A 21,115-nucleotide genomic window follows, 5' to 3' on the forward strand; every position below is an offset into this window, starting at 1 on the left:
TAAGGTGCATTTTAAAAGAAGTGTCTTTGCCTATATAGCAGTTTATTTAAACGGTTTTTTTCAACATTAACGTCACTGAGAAACAAAATAAAAAGAAATGAAAAGACTATGTCAAAAACTATACAAATTTTAATTAAAAAAAACAAAGCACATATTTTTACTAAAAATATGCCATTTTAATGAAAAAATATATTGTTTGAATATTATTCTAATAAAAAATTAAAAAAATATTATTTTAACATATTAACCCTAATGGTAACTAAAATTAACCTTGTTGAAAATTAACATAGGTTGGTTCAACTGGTAATCAATTTTATACTATTTAAGCAATGTCTAGACTTTGAATCTTTGTGTATGTAAAAAATCTATGATGGAAGACTTACCCACCAAAGTCAGATGTGCGACGCGGGTCAGTTCAAATTAGTCAAGACGAAACCTTAAAATCGAGAATTCAACAAAAAAAATTAACCTTATTGATTTAATTAATCAAATATTCATAACACTAAATATATATTAAGATTAAATTTTCATCAATAGTTTTATTTAGTTGTTCATATACAAGTATTATTTTCAGTTTTATGAAATTTGATATACCTGACATCCACTATGTTTTTCTTTCTTTTTTTCAACTTTCCTTTTACTTTTCATCAAAAATATTGAACATAATGAATATTATACATATTTATAAATTTGATATACGTGAGACTTTCCCGGGATTCAAATGTGATCTTAGAGTGTCAAATTGATTCCATTTTTAAATTGATAATGCACCTTCTGATACCCACAGTCAACCTCGGGTACGAGGCTATACCATAGATAGTTGCTCTTTGGTCTCTTCTGAGTTCCTAAAGGGGTCCCCATATGTGAAATGGAATATTTGTTTTCGCATAGTTTTAAGTGTTGTCTTTCCTCGTTCCTCTTAAAATATTCTGCATTGTTTTCGTATCACGTGCAATCTCTTTACACCCACTTCCCCGTATTACTATAATCTAATTATTACATCAGTTTAGTTTATTTCATTATCATTTCATCCTCTAATATTATATAACAGTTAATGCCAAGAAAAAGCTTCTATCATTGGAAAAGATGATGTTTCTCCTGATATTATACAGTTCAAGTGATGGCTGTATAATTTTATATACAAAACAAGTTCATGAGACTTTTTTTTCTATATCTTATTAGCTCCACTATTCAAAACCCTAGTTGCCTTGAAAGGATTGTATCGTTTGTACGTATAAGAAGACAAATGGGCTCGTTGGCTTCGCTCCTTGAATGATTTGGGACCAAAAAAAAAAGAGCAAAGTCTTATCCTTCTATCAATAGCTTGTTAGCTTCACTTTTGGTAACAGTGGTCCTATGTAGAAACTCACGACCTTGTCCTATTCTCTTCAAATGTAGCTTTTTGATTGGAGGAATTATGTTCATAATTATCCTTTCTCAGTTTCCTTAATCTCATGTGTAGAGCCACTAGCCCTTGAATTTGCACTCTATCTAATAATGACTACCCGCAAGTTCTTTTTTTTTCCCATCAAGTTGACGAGCTTTTAATTGTGCACTTTTGGTAACCAAATTAATCATTTTTGTAGTCCCAAACATCAATTAATTAAGATTTATCAATATGTCGAGACCTTAAACCGGGGTAGTGGGCAATGGACTTACATCAGTTTCATCCATGGACGGTCGTTTTCGAGGAATGATCCAAGACCAGGGTGAATACCAAGCTTTTTGATGGACATGGTTGGCCTGGTATAGTGGATAATGAGGTGGCAATATTATTCGTAAAAGTATAAATGATATATAGTAGTAGTAAATATATATGGGAGAAAGGTGAGGGAACTGGACTGCTCGAATCAGCCCCACACGGCAAATGATTTCGAGGGCTAACTTCATTTTCCCAGAACGGTTATTATATCGATCAATTCGAGTCGGATTTCGATGAGGGCAAGAATCAAGAACTTGTCAAGTTTTATATATCCTAAATTATTGGCAGTTGAACAGAAAGAAGGGGAAAGAAAAAAAATGGTAGCTTTTAAGAAATATGCTTTTGGCAAAGAGCAAAATAGAAAGTAAGGTGGGGCTTTCATATATACTGCTGCATTATATATTGCATGAAATGATGGTGAAGATGATGGGGGGACCCATGATTTGGGTTTGATCAACACAAAGAATCCCTTGGATTGAGGAGGATGAAGAAGAGCAGCAGCCTTGAATCGTGGGACCTTTTGTTTTTAAAATCACCTTTTCTTTTCCTTTAACGTTCATCAGCCACATTATAAAAAGAAGAGAAGATGAAGAAGAAAAAGAATGTGATGAGCATGTGATCCAACAGCCTTTATGTTCCCCTCTTCTTCTATATCCGATCCGATATCCACAGAAATTCCACCATCCCTTCTAACTCCCTTTTTGACATTCGGTTGCTAACTACTTTTTTGGTTATAACCATGTTTACCACATAAACATAGCATATATCATTCATGTTTATGTTAATGATGTTTTGCTTTTTGGTTCTAAAGAAGTTGATTAATTCGGGCCCATACTTATTCATGCAAGGTCGGCCATGTTTTCTTCATGCATTGATTAAAAGCAAATGTTTTTGTTTCATTAGTGGAATTCAGAGGCCACCACATCACATCAGGCCATAGCCATCTTTCTTTATTAATTCTGCTCTTCATATTCATTTGTACGTAGAATATACTTACATATCAATCTATATCTCTTGTCCTTTGTACATGACACAGTTTCACACTTTGTATAGTAGGGGATGTCTTTATTTTTTTCAGGTAGAAGAAGAAGCATGTCTTTAACAAAGGAAAAGGGGAAGATGTCTCTTGTTGTTCTCTGCTTTTAATGTAACTCTCTTAAAGTGTTTGTTGTTTAAAATGATCTTTTCTTTTTAGTGATAAGAAATTACAACAGCCCATGCAAGTCTAAAATTACAACAGCCCACAATGGACCACCATAAACATTCGGCATTTAAAAAAGCAGCACTCAAAGAACTTGGAGAATTTAATTCACTAAGAAGAAACAGCAGCATGCGTTTAAAAAAGTATTAATTTTTGTTGGCCATGCTTGTGTAGTATACAAGTGGCTTTTGAAGTTGAAATAAGCTTAGTTTCTAGAAAATTGCGAACCTAGTTACTGAGTTGGTCCTGGCCGACTCATCAAATATTTTTAAATTATATTACCCAGATTGGTTAAGTGAGGGAAAAAGAATGGCACGTTGTTCATATTTGGTTTTCATGCATTACTAGAGAGGAGGCAGGTCGAGTAGCGCTCTTCGTGTGGTGCAGAGGCGTGTCATCTAGAAGGACATAGATGTCAATCACACATATAAAACACTAAAGACAAACTCCATGCCTTCATGTCTTCATTACTTGTAGCTTCTTCTTTATATATATATGTATAGATAAGTTTATGTAATTAAAATAATATAAAGTATGCATTAATTCAAATACAAATCCTCAAATGGGGTTTGTCTTCAATGCCTCTCTCTCTCTCTCTCTCTCTCTTCTGCTTAGGAAAAGAGACAATGAAAGAGACAAAAGAGAGTGCAAGATGAGACAGAAGAAAGAACCTTGTAGCTTGTCGTTGTCGTATAGAATACAGATTTTGATTCTTTTCTTCTCTTTTTTCACTTTTAGAAATAGAAAACCAGAGTTGGAAGAAGAAGATCAATATAATAATACACCCTACCACGCTAAGGCTTAATTATCTCAAAGGCCTAAACCTAGCCATCTGCCATTTTTCTTATTTCCCTCTTAAAATAAGAGTATAGCAGTAGGGTTTTTATCGTATTCGATCCGTGTTTTTAAGTTGTCTTTCCTTGAAATTCCAATATTCATTCAAACCCCATTTTTAAATATCGTAAACCTGCTGTATATATATATATATATATATATTATATATATTATTGCAGTATTTTGGAAAGAGAATCGGCGGTGGCCATGTGTGAGAGAGAGGAGGTGGGGTCAGTGATGGGTTTCACTTTCACGGTTTCACCGCGCTTTAGAAATTAGAATCGAATCTTCTTGGCTCCTTAAACAGTTTGGAAATTTGCTGTGTGTGTGTGTGAGAGAGAGAGAGAGAGAGAGAGATTTTGGTAGTGATAATGGTGGGCTTAGTAGGATCTGTGTCCAAGTTGCTGACAACTTGTTTTGGAGAGAAGAAAGTGAGCCCTTCTTCCATATTATTCATGCCATGGGTCCCTACTCACACACTTGTATATGATGAATGCCTTAATGCAAACAAGTTTTGATTTCATTCCCAGATTTCACCTTCTTTTTCATCGTCACTTATTCAAAAGAACTGCTCATTCTCATCAATGGGAGAGGACCCATTTTCTTTTTACATCTCACGTTCCATAGTTCCCTACCATGGATTACTTACATGATTAGGTTAATCAAAGGAGATAGTAGTTCTTTTAATTGATTTTGAACTAATCATGGTCTTTAAATTTGAAAGGATAAGGTGGCTGTGGCAGAGAGACCGACGTACTATTAATCTATTATTATTGGGGTGGGTAGGGAAACATATAAACAATATGTAGTGTGGAAATAATTTCCAGAAATGTGTATGAAACATGAAGAGGAGTGGGATTTTATGTTATCTAGGAAAAGAACAAAACAGGAATGACGACAATGGCAACACACAAAGAAGTTCTTCAACAACAATAAACCAAAAGGAAAAAAAGAAACCGTGGGCATGTCAGGTGCAGACAAAGAAAAATGTAGAGGTTTGCAGTTGCACAAGGACAGCTGCGTTTGGTGAGGGAGTTAACAATTGAGGGAAGAATTAAGAAAGTTCAAAGAGGGGAAAGAGAAGGCAATTGCATTATAAATTGAAATATCGGGACTTGAAGCTCACGTTCATTCTTCCTGCCATTGTTTTGCCAAAATCTTTTTAAGTTAATTTTTTGTTAAATTACAGAATTCATTACTTAACTTCCTACTTGTTCTTATTTTGATTATTAAAGTTTTTAAAAAATCATTTAATTATTTAATTATTCTTATCTTAATTATTCTACCGTTAATTATGAAATTTATTAATCTTTTAATAAAATCATTTTTCCAGGAAAAAATAAGATAAAATTCTTTTAGGTTATTATGATTTCTCTCTGGGCGCACGTTAGCAGGACTAATGGGTTCCTCAGAGTGTTTCGTTGTTGCTGATTTTCTTCCTTTCTTTTGTGATTCTAGACCTTTCTTGTTCGTTTTCTGTGGATTTTATGGATACTGCGGCTTCGAATTTGGATTGGAGGAAGCTGTTTGGTGGTGTTGAAGACCAATCATTAACCTACTTTCCGGCTGAGGTTTTGGAGGGAGTTTTTACCGTAAAGCCTCCGGTCGCCGTGATTGATGAGGGAATAGCTGAGTGGCGTTATGCGGTGGTGGGGCAATTCATTGGTGTGGCCCCTAATTTTGGCTCGATGCAGAAAACAATTGAGATTCTTTGGGGGAAGGCCTCGGCAGTCAAGGTAAGTTTTGCTGGCCCTAATCTCTACGTTTTCTCCTTTTCGAATGCTTCAATTCGGGATTGGGTGCTTGATAACGGGCCTTGGCACATTCAAAACAAGCCATTGTTATTGAGGAAGTGGGAGCCAAACTTGCAGAAGCTTAACCTTAACCTCATGAGCATTCCGATTTGGGTACAACTTTATAATGTACCTTTGGAACTCTTCTCTAGGAATGGCCTCAGCTATATTGCGAGTGTTGTGGGTCATCCTTTGTACATGGACTCTATTACAGCATCCAAGCAGAGGCTCGAATATGCTAAGGTTTGTGTGGAAATAGGGGTAGATACTGTCATTCCTGAGATTATTCATGTGGCATTAAAGGATGGCTCTATTGCGAAGATTCGGGTATATGTTCCTTGGTTGCCTAAGGTTTGCTCTCACTGCAAGATATTTGGGCATTTTTCCAGTGCATGTTCAGAGAATCATAAGGTTCCCTTAAAGGGTAAGGATACTCAGATTTGGAGGAGGAAAGTTGCTTCTGGCTCCTCTGTAGATGATGGACAGGAGAAGAAGCTGGTAGGCGATTTGAGTCATGCTATCTCCTCTGGTTGTTCTACTGAAATGAACATTCATGTAGGTGATGATACTGAGAGCTTGGGATTACAAGTTGGTGCTGCTGTAGAGGTGACTGTGGAAGCTTTGCAAGAGCGCTCTGAGGATATTCCTCAGGAAGTTGCAATTCCAACTAAGGCTGTTGTGGAGGAGGCTAATCAGTCTGTTAATGCTGATGTTAGGGTGAGGACACAGGAAATTGCAGCTCCTGATAAGGCTATTGTGGCTGGCACTAAGATTCAACAGTTTGTTACTTATGATGCTATGGTCCAGGCACAGGATATTATAGTTCCAGCTGAGATTGGTGAGGCTGATAAGAAGATGCATCAATCTGTTATTACTGGTGCTGGGGTGAGGGTTGTAAATGAGAAGAAAACAGATAGTTTGAGTCATGATCAGAATGCTGGTGACCTTCCCCCCTTGCAAGGCTCTATTCCAAAAAAGAATTCTAAAGGGAGAAAGAAAGACAACTCTGGCTCTTCTAGTAAGTTGGAGCAACTGGCTGGAGGAGCAGGAATGGAAGGTAATAGGAAGCCTAGAGCAGCTGCTTTGGGTGTTTCTTTGCTCCTCAATGAGATTAAGTCCAAGAAGAAAGATATGGTTGAAAAGGTTGTTGGTAATGGTGGCCCTCCTAATCTGACTTCATGATTTTTTGTTTTTGGAATGTGATGGGTATTAATAATACTATTAAACAAGGAAAAGTGATGAAAAGACTGGAGAAATTAGGAGTAGATGTAGCTTGTTTTATGGAGACTAGAGTTAGAAATTCTAATTTTTCTAAGGTGATCTCTGTTTTTGCTGATAATTGGCACAGTGCTGCAAATTATGAATTTACTGACGGGGGCAGAATTTGGATTCTGTGGAGGAGGAATTTGTCTTTTTCTGTTATCAGTGGATGTGACCAAGCCTTCTCTGTTATTGGGGATGTGGCTGGTCATAGAGTAGTTGTAACTGCAGTTTATGGAAGGAATAATGGCCAGCAGAGGAGAGTTCTTTGGGAGTATCTGAGATTCTTGGAGAGTGAGATTAGTTCAAACCCTTGGATTATTGGTGGTGATTTCAATGTAATTGCTAATATTCAGGAGAGTTCTGACTTTCCTGCCTTGAGTTCATATGTTTCACTTGATATGGAAGAGTTTCAAGGATGCATTGAGGATTTAGAGGTACAGGATCATCCATTTGTTGGTCCTATCTTCACTTGGTCCAATAGGCAAGAGGGGTCTTATTTGGCCAGGAAACTGGACAGAATCTTGATTAATTCCCAGTGGTTACTGGAATTTCCAGAGTCATTTGTGGAATTCAAAGCTCCAGGAGTGTCTGATCATTGTCTTGGAATTATGTGGACACAGAAAGGTACTCAGGTTCATAGGCCGAAGCCTTTTAAGTTCTTCAATTGCTGGACTGCAAATGAGGACTATTTAAACAGTGTGTTGACTTCTTGGCAGGCTTATAGTGGAGGAAATCCTTTGCAGGTGCTATTTTGTAAAATGAAGAGGTTTAAGTCAGTTTTAAAGAATTTGAACAAGAGGCACTACTCTGATATTTCTTCTAGGGTGGTTGCTAAGAGAGCTGAACTAGAGCACATCCAGTTATCCAATCTTTCTAATGCTAATCATCTTGGCATTGAGGAGGAAAGGAGTATTCAGGCTGAATTGGTTGGACTTGAAATTGCAGAATTGGATTTCTTTAGGCAGAAGGCTAAGGTGCATTGGTTGCAGGAAGGGGATCTTAGCACTAAATTTTTCCATCAAAAAGTTGAATCTTGAAAAAAGATCAACACTATAAGAGTTATTAAGAACGATGATGGGCAGTTTCTTGAGACTTTTGATGGAATGGCAGCAGTTCTGCTGGAATTTTACAGAAATCTCATTGGTGCAGTTGACCCTTTGGTTAAAGGTTGTCAGCATGAGTGGTTAAGGGCCCTTTTGAGTTATTCATTGCCTGCTGGTGCTGATGGAGTTTTGACTGGTGAGGTTTCTGACAAGGAAATTCAGGAAGCCTTGTTTAGGCAGGGGAAAGACAAGAGTCCAGGGCCTGATGGATATACATCCTGGTTTTTCAAATCTGCCTGGGGGATTGTGAGTAATGACTTCCTTAGTGCTGTGAGGTATTTCTTTCAATCTTCCTGCCTCTTGCCAGCTTTTAATGCAACCATAATTGTCCTAGTTCCTAAATCTCTGAATGCTTGTATGGCAAGTGGTTTCAGGCCTATTTCATGTTGTTCTATTGTTTACAAAACTATTACTAGAATCTTGGTCACTAGGCTAGGCCAATACTTTTCTGATATGATATCTGCTAGCCAGTCTGCTTTTGTCAAGGGCAGGAGTATCACTGATAACACTTTACTTGCTCAAGAAATTGTTAGAGGATATTCTAGGAAGAACTTATCTCCTAGGTGTACGATTAAGATTGACTTGAAGAAAGCATTTGATTCTATTAACTGGGATTTCTTGCTCAGTGTTCTTGGAGCTGTGGGTTTGCCTGTTAGGTTCTGTGAATGGATCAAGACTTGTGTGACAACCCCTAGTTATTCAATAGCTTTGAATGGTAGTCTAGTGGGTTACTTCAAAGGTGCAAGGGGTGTTAGACAAGGAGACCCATTGTCTCCTTATCTATTTGTTTTGGTCATGAATGTTCTTTCCAGATTACTGGATGCTGCAGCTAGGATTGGTATTTTCAAATATCATCCTAGATGTAAGAGGATTTCCCTTACACATTTATGCTTTGCTGACGATTTATTGCTGTTTTGTCATGGCTCTTTGGATTCAGTGTTGGGGGTGGTTAGTGTTTTGAATAAGTTTTATGAGATGTCTGGTCTAATGCTCAATGCTTCAAAGACTGAGATTTATGCTTGTGGGGTAAATGATGTTGTTTTAGAGCAAATTAAAAGGGCCATTGGGTTTCGAATTGGCCAGCTCCCAGTCAGATATTTGGGGGTTCCCCTAGTTACTCGTAAACTCTCAAGGACAGATTGTTCTGCCCTTATGGATAGAATTAGGGATAAGTTGAGGAAGTGGTCGAGCAGAAAGCTAAGTTTTGGGGGAAGGCTGCAGCTCATCAAGGCAGTCTTGTTCAGCATTTTCAACTTCTGGAGCAAACAACTTATTTTGCCTAAGGGTGTGATACAGGATATTGAACGATTGTGTATGCGATTCTTTTGGAGAGGAAATGATTCTTCGGCTAGAGGTGCTAGAGTCAGTTGGACTCAAGTTTGCTCCCTGAGATCGGAGGGAGGCTTAGGTCTTCGAAGTTTGATTGGGTGGAATAAGACCTGCTGTCTTATGCTTGTTAAGAGCATCTTGGCTGATGAGGGCTCTTCGTGGATAGTCTGGATTAAAGCTTATTGTTTCAAGCATGAGGATTATTGGAGTGTTGCTAATAAACCTCACTTCAGCTGGTTACTTAGGAAACTGATTAAAATGCGAGAAGAGGCCAATGTTTTATTTGTTGTTCCTGTAAGCTGGCCACAGGTTACAGGAGGGTGGATTTGGGAAAGGATTCAGAACAGAAGGGAAAAGGTTGATTGGCATCGCTTAGTCTGGTTTCCCTCGCACGTTCCAAAGTTTTCTTTGATCACGTGGATGGCTATACTCGACAGGTTGCCCACCAAGGACAGATTGACTCGGTTTGGAGTGGAGGCTGATCTCGGTTGCATGTTGTGTATGAATGGGTTTGAGTCCAGGAATCACCTATTTTGGGAATGTACATATTCGAGAGCTATTTGGGAGTCCCTCTTGCTTGCTTGTGGGTTGCAATTACATGGATTCAGTTGGGAGGATCAACTTTGCTGGATGACTACTAACTGGAAGGGTAAGTCATTGTTGATTCATGTTTTAAAATTAGCTTGGATTGGATTCGTCTATTTTACTTGGGAGGAGCGGAATCATCGTACTTTCAGGGGTCTGTCGCGTCCGTCGGATACAATTGTAAATATCATTAAAGGGGCAGTTAGAATTAAATTGTATAGACATAGAATGAATGGGGTGGATACTGTAAATAGGCAACTGTGCGTTAACTGGGGGCTTATATAACTGGTTGTAATTGTTTTTTTCCTAGCAGTAAGCTGCTTTCTTTGGATAAATAAAATTGATTATCCAAAAAAAAAAATTTGTTACTTAATTTTTAATTTATTTATATTTTAATCATTTAACTTTCAAGTTACTTATCATTATTAAAATCGGCATCAAATGATTTAAATGTTCTGTTTTATTAAATAATAATAAACTTAAAAGAGATATTTAATTAAAATTTATGGGAGAAAGCGGTGTAGGTTAGATTTAAATCCAAACCGAGTTCAAAATTTTTAATTGGAATTTCATCTCATTCCTCCCATGAATCTTTACAAAATTGAGTTCACGAATTGGAAGGGGTGTCTTATATGTTAGGATTAATCAAAACAATTAATTTAATGCCATTAATATTTATTTAATAATTAATTGTAAAAATAATACATGTATTTATACGAGCACGAATATACGTTGGGTGATGACAATAATATATATATATATATATATTAAATTTTCAATTATTCAATAAGTATGTGTTTAAAATATTACATTTAAGCAGTTGAAACCTCTCTCTCTCTTTACTATATATAAAATGTGTGATTTAAAAATTTTATAGAAAAATTATTGATTTTAAGTTATAAAATATATACCTTAAACTTGATCAAGACAATCAAATATTGTTTTGAATATCTATATTTGAATATTAAGATATTAAATATTTCATAAGGTAATAATTGTCTTTAACTATTACACTGACATGAGTTTAATCAAATTCAGAACTTATTTTTTATATTTCAAAATCAATAAGTTTGAGCGCGAGATTCTTAAAATGTTATATTGTTTAGATATATGTATTTTTTAATATTTAAATATAACCTTTCAAATGTTCACTAATTGAGTTACTGAATATAAGACTTATAAACACGTAATCGTCTGGTTCATGCTCATGTAAATATGTTAATTTCTTCTATTTGTATTGCATGTGTATCATCTTTTTGGATAAAGTTCGTATACCTTTTTTATGTTTTTTTTATTGTCTTTGTTTTTCTTACATTATGACTTTTAAAGAAGATATAGATCTAAACTCATACACGAGTAAACTATGCTGCTCAAACATGATTCACCTAAGGAGAACAAATTACGTACCACTCGAATCAATCTAGGAGTTTTTTTTTTTTTTTGGATAAATCAAGAATTCAATTAGAAGAATGTAATCAAACTACAAAAAACCAACCAAAAGTCAGCCTCACTTAAGGAAGCCCCCAGTCACATAGCCTCCTATTCACATTATCACCTTTATCTATACAAGTATTACTTAGCTTGATGCAAATTATATCTTTTATATGCTCCACTATGATCTCACCTGAATAAACAACACTATTAAATTGTCTAAAATTACATTCTTCCCATATGCTATACAAAAAAACTAGTCCAAGCAAGTTTTAAAATATGAATGATAAGCGACTTACCTCTCCGATGCTCAGTCGCCCAACATACAATCTGCTCCCAATTTTTGTAAAATAATTTTTAATAAAAACACGATTGACGTGATATATCATCATCAAAAGAATATTATTTTACTAATGTTTCTTTTTCAAGTGTTATTTACGTCAATAAAAAATATTATTCATATAAAATTACTTAAACTTTTGAGGAAATCTCCTTGATTCAGAAAGGAAAATATCCTCTTCTTCCACAAAGGAAATGTAAAGAGAGTGGTGGAAATATGGCAGATTTTTACTTTGTTTTTCCAATATTGAGAATCATTGGCATTATCACTGCAGTATCTATGCGAAATAATTACTAATCATTTTGTTTTCTTTTACTTTGGCCCTCTCCTTGGCTATTGTCCCTATTGTATTCACTCATCACACAATGAATCCATTCCTCACTTTTATAAGATCCATCACTCTCCACTCATTGGCTCATTGTTAATATGGTTTCCATGCAATCTTTGTTCTTAATTTTCACACTTGGAGTAAAATCCTAGACGTACGATCCTTCTGTTTATGAAAAATATATTAGGATAAACTATTTATTGATATCCTATATATTTCTTTTTATTTTTGTTTAATCGTCTAATTATATTTTTTGATAAGATTATAGTTAATGTTACATTTTATTAATATTTTAATCATTAGTTATTAAAAAATTAACAGAAACATTAATGTGACATAATTATAAATTTAATCATAAAATTTATATATTCTATCGATTTAATTATTATCTTAAATATTTGAATTTCATAAAAGAATTTAAAATGATTTTTATGTTTATTTGGGGTTTTCTTTATATACAATTATTGAGAGGAAGCAAAGCAAGTTACAGCCTTGCAAGTAGCGGCAAAGATGTGGTGGTCGTTTAGTAGCGTACATTGTTGGATATATGAACTGCAAAACTACACCGTTAACACTGACTGAAAATATAAACAGTAATTAAAAGGAACATATTTGTAAACTGTGTCGTGTTATAACTACTGCCTTAGAAACGAATTCGCCCCGATGTGTGTAATCGCTGCAGTAGGCGAACCGTCCCCCGAGGTTAACACGGTCGCTCCAAATTCCGTACACCCAAAATCGGAGTGGACTGCCGGTGATATTGCTCTTCTTATCGGATAGCACACAGAGATAATATTTAAAAAACACTTGGAGAGTGAATTCTGAATGTTAAGAGTTAGTTGAGAAACTGAATATAGCCCTCTATTTATAGGCTAGAAATAGGGCTAAAATCGTCCATAAAATTTTAGGATTAAATCTCTTCTTTTGTAACAGCTGAAACGTTTAGATGAACCTGACTAAAAAATAGTCCAGGTTCATTGTATAATTATTCAGCTATTATAACTCCCGAAATTATATCATGTAACCCTTGGAATTAAATCAAATAACTCCTGATATTAACATCTTGTCTCCTTTGTATAAAGCTGGAAATCAGTCCAGATATATCTTAATGTTTTTGATTTAATTTAGGAAAAGCCACGACCACGACCACGATCACAAGCCGAGATGGACGGCGACGGCGGCGATACGCGAAAATCCCCTTGTTCTATTTCACTCAACAAGGAAGTGAGAAATCCAAATAATAAATACACATTCCCAATAGTATTTCCAATACTACGTGGAATTGAACATTACCAACATACATTAGTTTTCTGAGTCAAAGGAAGAAGATAAGCGGATGAATAGGGCCTGATACTGCTGAAGACGGGCACAAAGTGTGTTGGATGAATAAAATAAAAAACAAAAATAATTTGATAAAAAAAGTTGAATTATTAAAACATAAACACTAGAACAAATGGGTACCAACTAAAAATTCACCCAATATATTATCAAATTTCTGTTATTTCCATATGGTATGCATAAACTAGTATATATTTTATTTTAGAATCAATAGATATTCCAAGATACTGAATGTTTCTCAGCTTGTTGTTTCCAAACGTAAGAATATATTTTCCATGGCCCCGTCATTGAATGAGAGAGAAAGAAAAGATATATAAAACCAATAATTTATTTGAAAGATTACAAAGAAGAATGGGAAAGCTGTGATGCTTTCAGTTATTCAATGGAAGCTTTTAGCGTCAATAATTCAATCACCTGAAAGAAACATCAGCAAAGAAAGTTGGAGGCAGAGTGGGAAGAGAAGGCCAGGCTACAATGCTTTAGTTTACACAATCCTGAGTTAATTAGTCAGTAAAAGTAGTAACTAGCTAGCGGCTACATGGCTACCTTTTGATATTGATGTTTGGAATATTACGAAAGCAACGAACAGAAACAAAAATTCTGGAGAGTCCTATGCCGTATACGAAAAATCATGGGATTCTAAACATTAATCGGAGGGTGCCTTTGCTTGATTCTAAACAACAAACGCAAAGCTATAAAATGGAAAAGAGACCAAAGACTTGTATACGTGAAAACAATGCTGGGCCATTTCATTCTAGTTTTTGCATTGAGGACCTGTTGAGAAGTTCATGATCCTGGATTGCGTTTTGCTACGTTAAAATATTATACTAGGAAAGTAGTGACAAAGGGGAGGGGAAAGGGTTTGATTGTGAATTCCCAACGACACACTGCAACCATCCATCCCCCCCGTGCCTGATTTTAAGTGGATGTGCCAGGGATCAATTGTCAGGAGAGAGAGAGAGAGAGAGAGTCACGGGTTTGTCTTGGAAGGCCCTTTTTACTGTCCTAGAAAGACAGATAGACAAATATTCTCGATCATTACATAACCGAGGAGGGAAACAAAAATATACTAATACACAATCAATACAGCCAAAAATAAAACAACCGCTTCTTTACAGTCAGCCCCCCCCCCCTTTTTCCCCCAACATTTTTATCCCCCCTCCAAAGGATCTATCCTTCCACTTTCTGTCCTGACCTGATCGTCTGCTCCAAACCCCCTACTATCCCCCTCAAAACGTTTCTCTCTCTCGTCTTTCAATGGCTTTGATGCTTGATGACTTTGAAGGGGTATTATTATCACTGGACTCCCACAAATCAGTGCCAGCACCCTTCCTCACTAAAACCTACCAACTAGTCGATGATCCCTCCACCGACCACATAGTTTCATGGGGTGAAGATGATACTACTTTTGTTGTTTGGAGACCTCCTGAGTTTGCCCGTGATCTTCTTCCCAATTACTTCAAGCACAACAATTTCTCCAGCTTTGTCAGACAACTCAATACTTACGTATAAAAGCTCATTCTTTATCCCTTTCTTTCTCTAAAATCTTTTCTTTTTTAGTTGTTTTTCTGATCTGTGTTTTGCTTTTTTGTTTTCTGTTAATGAAACTAGGGCTTTAGGAAGATTGTACCGGACAGATGGGAGTTCGCCAATGAGTTCTTTAAGAAAGGAGAAAAACACTTGCTTTGTGAGATCCATAGAAGAAAGACTGCGCAACCACAAGTGGGGATAAACCATCATCATCAACATCACCAGAGCCCGCATTCTCATTTGGTTAATGCCCCGAGTTTCTTTCCATTTCCAAGCCGAGTCAGCATTTCTCCACCGGACTCAGATGAACAACCCAATGTTGGATCATAAACTTGATCCATTATGGGAGCCTAAACCCAAACCCAAACTAAATTGATGTCATTACTTACATCATTTAATTAAAGATGTCATTGCTTACATCATTTAATTAATGATGTCATTGCTTACATCAATTTAGTTAGGTGAGAGTTAGATATTTGTTGAATTTGTAATGGTTTAAATTAGTTTATTTGTGTGGTGTAGGATTGTTCTTGAGTAGTATAAATACCCCTTCCCATTTTAGTTTTAAGCATCAAGAAAAATTAAGAGCTTCTAAGTGAGTGAAGAAGCAAAGTCTTATAAGAGTGAGTTGTAGTTCTTGTTTTCGAGTGAGAGTACTCTTGTAATATTTGTTTGAGTTTCAATAAAAGTTGTTTGTGTGAGCGTTTTATTTCCAACAAAGTGGTATCAGAGCGAGTTGGAAAGATCGAAGGTCTCGACGAGAGGAAAATTTTCTCAATCTGAGTTCTGACGCACCGCCACGCACCGCCGGAAGACTGCTGCCAGAAAATCGAGTTGACTCACCGAGTTGAGCCGAGTCAGCCGAGTTGGAGCTCTTGACCGAGTTGTCCAAGTCCCTCCAAAGTTTTTTTTTTTTTTTCATCGTTCCGGATTTATCCGTGCAATCGGATTTTACAAAATCTCATTATATTGAGAGATATGGCAAATGGTATGGCACCATTCCAAGTTCCGACACTCAACAACAACAACTACGACAATTGGAGTATCAAAATGAAGGCACTTCTTGGATCACAAGATGTGTGGGATATCATAGAGAAAGGCTATAATGAGCCTGCGGATGATGATGTTTTTGCTACTCTTACACCAGATCAAAAGACAACTTTGAAGGATTCAAGAAAGAGAGACAAGAAGGCTCTCTACCTCATCTATCAAGCATTAGATGATGATGGTTTTGAAAAGATTTCAAGTGCAAGCTCTAGCAAGGAAGCGTGGGAGAAGCTGCAAACCTCTTACAAAGGATCCGAGCAAGTGAAGAAGGTTCGTCTCCAAACATTAAGAGGTGAATTCGAATCCTTAAACATGAAAGCATCTGAGTCTATTTCAGATTATTTCTCAAGAGTAGTAGCTGTTTCTAATCAATTAAAAAGAAATGGTGAAAAGTTAGACGATGTGAGGATAATAGAGAAGATACTCCGTTCGTTGGATCCCAAATTTGAGCACATCGTCGTGACGATTGAAGAAACTAAAGACTTGGAAGAAATGAAGATCGAACAGCTCCAAGGATCATTGCAAGCATACGAAGAGAAGCATAAAAAGAAGCATGAGTTTACTGAGCAACTCCTCAAGATGCAACTCAAGGATATGCATGAGAGCCAACGCAATGATAGAAACCAACGTGGCCAAGGCAGAGGTAGAGGCCATGGACGAGGTGGAAGTCGAGGTCGTGGACGAGGCTGGAATTACAACAATAACAATTCCAACAACAACTATGAGAAAGGAGAAAGCTCAACACGAGGCCGTGGAAGAATTAATCCAAACTCAAAGTATGACAAATCTCAAATTCGATGTTATAATTGTCAAAAATTTGGGCATTATGCTTCAGAATGTAGAGCTCCCAACAACAAAATTGAGGAGAAGGCCAATTACGTGGAGGAAAAGAAAGATGGCAAAGAAACTCTTCTTCTAGCACGAAAGGAAACTGATGGTGGCCAAGCAAATTCCTGGTATCTTGACAGTGGTGCAAGCAATCACATGTGTGGAAGGAAAGACATGTTTGTGGAGCTAGACGAGTCAGTAAGTGGAAATGTTTCGTTTGGAGATGATTCCACAATAGCAGTGAAAGGGAGAGGTAACATTCTTATCCGTTTGAAAGATGGGAGACATCAATTTATTTCAAATGTCTACTATGTGCCAATATGAAAAGTAACATTTTAAGTTTAGGGCAACTGGTAGAGAAAGGTTATGATATTCATATGAATAATTATAATCTTTCTATAAAAGATGATAAGAATAACTTCATTGCTAAAGTGCCGATGTCAAAGAATAGAATGTTCTTGATCAACATTCAAAATGATGTTGCAAAGTGCCTGAAAGCTTGCTACAAAGATTCATCATGGCTTTGGCATCTTCGATTCGGGCATCTCAATTTTGGAGGTCTAGAGCTACTATCTAAGAAGGAGATGGTGAAGGGACTACCTTGCATCAACCATCCTGACCAGCTTTGTGAAGGGTGTCTAGTCGGGAAACAATTCAGGAAAAGTTTTCCAAAGGAGTCGGAGACAAGAGCCAAGAAGCCACTCGAGCTCATCCATACCGATGTGTGTGGACCGATCAAGCCAAGCTCTCTTGGTAACAGTAACTATTTTCTTCTCTTCATTGATGATTTTTCAAAAAAACCTGGGTATATTTCTTGAAACAGAAGTCAGAAGTTTTTGAAGTCTTCAAGAAGTTCAAAGCAGCAGTGGAGAGAGAAAGCGGTAGAAAGATCAAATCCATGAGATCCGATCGAGGTGGAGAATTTACTTCCAGGGAGTTTCAAGAGTTCTGTGAAGCAAATGGAATTCGTCGACCAATGACAGTTCCTAGATCCCCCCAGCAAAATGGTGTGGCAGAAAGAAAGAATAGAACAATCCTCGACATGGCACGAAGCATGCTCAAAAGCAAGAAACTACCCAAAGAATTTTGGGCGGAAGCAGTATCGTGTGCAGTCTACTTGTCAAATCGATCTCCAACAAGAAGTGTATGGGGAAAGACACCGCAAGAGGCATGGAGTGGAAGAAAGCCTGGCATTTCCCACTTGAGAACCTTTGGAAGTATAGCCCATGTTCACGTACCAGACGAGAGAAGAACGAAGCTTGATGATAAAAGCGAGAGTTTTATCTTCATCGGCTATGATGCTAATTCGAAGGGCTACAAGTTGTACAATCCAGACAATAAGAAGTTTGTGATTAGTCGAGATGTGGTCTTCAACGAAGAAGGAGAATGGGATTTTAACTCTCATACAGATGACTTCAATTTCTTTCCTCAGTTTGAAGAAGATGAGCAGACAATGAGGGAGCAACTAGATGAATCTCAACAAGAGCTTGCAACTCCACCCACTTCACCAACATCAACCACTCAAGGAGACTCATCACCTTCATCATCGTCAAGTGGGAGTCAAAGTGAAGAGTTGTGCAACGCACAAGAAGCCTTAGAGATCTCTATGAGGTAACTGAACGACAAGATAATCTTACATTATTTTGTCTGTTTGCCGATTGTGAACTAGTGAGCTTTCAAGAAGCGGTACAAGAAAAGAAATGGAGAGATGCGATGGACGAAGAAATCAAGGCCATCGAGAAGAATGACACATGGGAACTTACCTCACTTCCCAAGGGACATAAGGCGATAGGTGTCAAATGGGTGTACAAAACAAAGCAAAACGCCAAAGGAGAGATTGAAAGGCACAAGGCGAGGCTAGTTGCTAAAGGCTATAGTCAAAAGGCTGGAATTGACTATGATGAGGTATTTGCTCCTGTTGCTCGATTGGAGACTATCAGACTAATCATTTCTTTGGCAGCTCAAAACAAGTGGAAGATACAACAGATGGATGTAAAGTCCGCCTTCCTAAATGGAGTTCTTGAAGAGGAACTTTACATTCAGCAACCATCAGGCTATGAAGTCAAAGGGCATGAAGACAAGGTGTTGAAGTTGAAGAAGGCTCTTTACGGGCTAAAACAAGCACCAAGGGCATGGAATAGCCGAATCGACAAGTACTTCCAAGAGAATGGCTTCAACAAATGTCCCTACGAGCATGCTCTATATATCAAGATCAAAGATGAAGATATTTTGATCGTGTGCCTCTACGTGGACGATTTGATCTTCACTGGAAGCAACCCAAGCATGTTTAATGAATTCAAGGATGTGATGATGAAAGAATTCGAGATGACAGACATGGGGCTCATGGCGTACTACCTTGGCATTGAAGTTAAGCAACAAAATGATGGAATTTTCATTTCACAGGAAAGCTATGCAAAGGAGATACTGAAGAAGTTCAAGATGGAGAACTGTAAGCCAATAAGCACACCGGCAGAATACGGGATCAAGATGACCAAACATGAAGAAGGCGAAAGTGTAGATCCAACATTCTTCAAAAGTTTGGTAGGAAGTCTACGCTATCTAACTTGCACGAGACCCGATATTATTCACGCAGTTGGATTGGTTAGTCGCTACATGGAATCCCCAACAACCACCCATTTTAAAGCCGCAAAGAGAATTCTTCGCTATCTGAAAGGTACAATTGACTTTGGCTTGTTCTATTCAGTTTCTAATGATTACAAGCTTGTTGGATATAGCGACAGTGATTGGGGTGGAGACATAGATAATCGAAGGAGCACTACTGGATTCGTATTTTTCATGGGAGATATTGCATTCACATGGATGTCAAAGAAACAACCGATTGTCACATTATCCACTTGTGAAGCGGAATATGTTGCTGCTACCTCATGTGTTTGTCATGCAATTTGGCTTAGAAATCTATTGAAGGAGATTGGTTTGATACAAGAAGAGCCTACCAAGGTTTGTGTCGACAACAAGTCAGCCATTGCCTTAGCGAAGAATCCAGTATTCCATGATCGAAGCAAGCACATTGATATTCGCTACCACTATATAAGGGAGTGTGTTGCAAGAAAAGATGTGGAAGTTGAATATGTGAAGTCACAAGATCAAGTTGCTGATATTTTTACCAAGCCACTGACCAGCGAAGACTTCTTAAGATTAAGGAACCTACTAGGGGTCACGAGATCAAGTTTAAGGGAGGGTGTTGGATCATAAACTTGATCCATTATGGGAGCCTAAACCCAAACCCAAACTAAATTGATGTCATTACTTACATCATTTAATTAAAGATGTCATTGCTTACATCATTTAATTAATGATGTCATTGCTTACATCAATTTAGTTAGGTGAGAGTTAGATATTTGTTGAATTTGTAATGGTTTAAATTAGTTTATTTGTGTGGTGTAGGATTGTTCTTGAGTAGTATAAATACCCCTTCCCATTTTAGTTTTAAGCATCAAGAAAAATTAAGAGCTTCTAAGTGAGTGAAGAAGCAAAGTCTTATAAGAGTGAGTTGTAGTTCTTGTTTTCGAGTGAGAGTACTCTTGTAATATTTGTTTGAGTTTCAATAAAAGTTGTTTGTGTGAGCGTTTTATTTCCAACACCCAACTGGTGTGACTCGCCGCCAGTTTCTTCACCAAGAGGAGGCACTGGAGTCTCAGTTCTTGGTGGAGGCTATAACAGCTCGGTTACAGCTTTATCAGAAGACAATGAGAGGCTGAGAAAAAGAAACAATTTGCTGATGTCTGAACTTGCCCATATGAAAAAGCTTTATAATGATATTATCTATTTTGTTCAAAACCATGTTAAGCCCGTCACTCCTAGCAATTCATACTGCCCTTCCATGCTTCTTTATGGCCCTCCATCCGCTGCTCCTCCAATAGTTAATACCACCAATAGTTCATTATCGCAAAAGCCTTCGAACCATCATCTTGACCAGTATCCAAATAGTTCCAAGCCCCGAGTCCAGGTTTTGAACTCTCTAACTGCTACATCACAGAGCTCATTGTCGATTCTCGAAGAACCATACAGCAATAGTCGCAAAACCAAGCTCTTTGGTGTATCCTTACAATCCAAGAAGAGGTTGCACCCGGAGTATGGTGCAACTAACATGGAGACTAGCAAACCACGTCTGGTCTTGGAAAAAGATGATTTAGGGTTGAACCTTATGCCTCCCACATGTTAGTTTCATATATCCATTCAATAATATTTTAGCTTTTCCAACTTTCGCTGTAGATTTTCTTTATTACTTGTCTTTGTTTATCTCATAAGACTAATGATATTGCTTAAGGATATTCCGTGTGAGGTTGTATATAATTTTAGTGTAGGTAATATTTTGTTCCCCCTACCTAGCCACATCAATGCAGGCGGGTTTTGGTTAGAGTGAAGATGAAAAGCAAGTTCAAAATCTCAACACCCATCTTTTTTCTTTGATGTTTCTTCAGTTTTGCATTGGTGCAATTTAT

At 37.2% G+C, this 21,115-nt stretch overlaps 2 protein-coding genes across 2 annotated transcripts; both read left to right on the forward strand.

The window, feature by feature from the left end:
• The first annotated feature begins 5,224 nt into the window (after window positions 1-5,224).
• Window positions 5,225-6,712, forward strand: LOC120198847. The gene has a single exon (XM_039200095.1). It carries the CDS (start codon window positions 5,225-5,227, stop codon window positions 6,710-6,712), a length of 1,488 nt encoding a protein of 495 aa, XP_039056026.1.
• Window positions 6,713-14,382: 7,670 nt separating this feature from the next.
• On the forward strand, window positions 14,383-21,096 carry LOC120198854 (heat stress transcription factor B-4-like). Its single transcript, XM_039200102.1, has 3 exons — window positions 14,383-14,753; window positions 14,859-15,090; window positions 20,255-21,096. Exons 1-3 carry the CDS (start codon window positions 14,505-14,507, stop codon window positions 20,833-20,835), a joined length of 1,062 nt encoding a protein of 353 aa, XP_039056033.1. The 5' UTR covers window positions 14,383-14,504; the 3' UTR covers window positions 20,836-21,096.
• Window positions 21,097-21,115: the final 19 nt, after the last annotated feature.

This window comes from Hibiscus syriacus, unplaced genomic scaffold (assembly GCF_006381635.1).
Source record: "Hibiscus syriacus cultivar Baekdansim isolate YM2019G1 unplaced genomic scaffold, ASM638163v2 tig00004899_pilon, whole genome shotgun sequence".
NCBI classification, from domain to species: domain Eukaryota; kingdom Viridiplantae; phylum Streptophyta; class Magnoliopsida; order Malvales; family Malvaceae; genus Hibiscus; species Hibiscus syriacus.

Coding starts and splice junctions, on each gene's coding strand:
- LOC120198847 (XM_039200095.1), top strand. CDS start 5,225: ATGGATACTGCGGCTTCGAATTTGGATTGGAGGAAGCTGTTTGGTGGT.
- LOC120198854 (XM_039200102.1), top strand. CDS start 14,505: ATGGCTTTGATGCTTGATGACTTTGAAGGGGTATTATTATCACTGGAC. Junction 14,754..14,858: donor TCAGACAACTCAATACTTAC/GTATAAAAGCTC, acceptor TAATGAAACTAG/GGCTTTAGGAAGATTGTACC. Junction 15,091..20,254: donor ACCGGACTCAGATGAACAAC/CCAATGTTGGAT, acceptor TATTTCCAACAC/CCAACTGGTGTGACTCGCCG.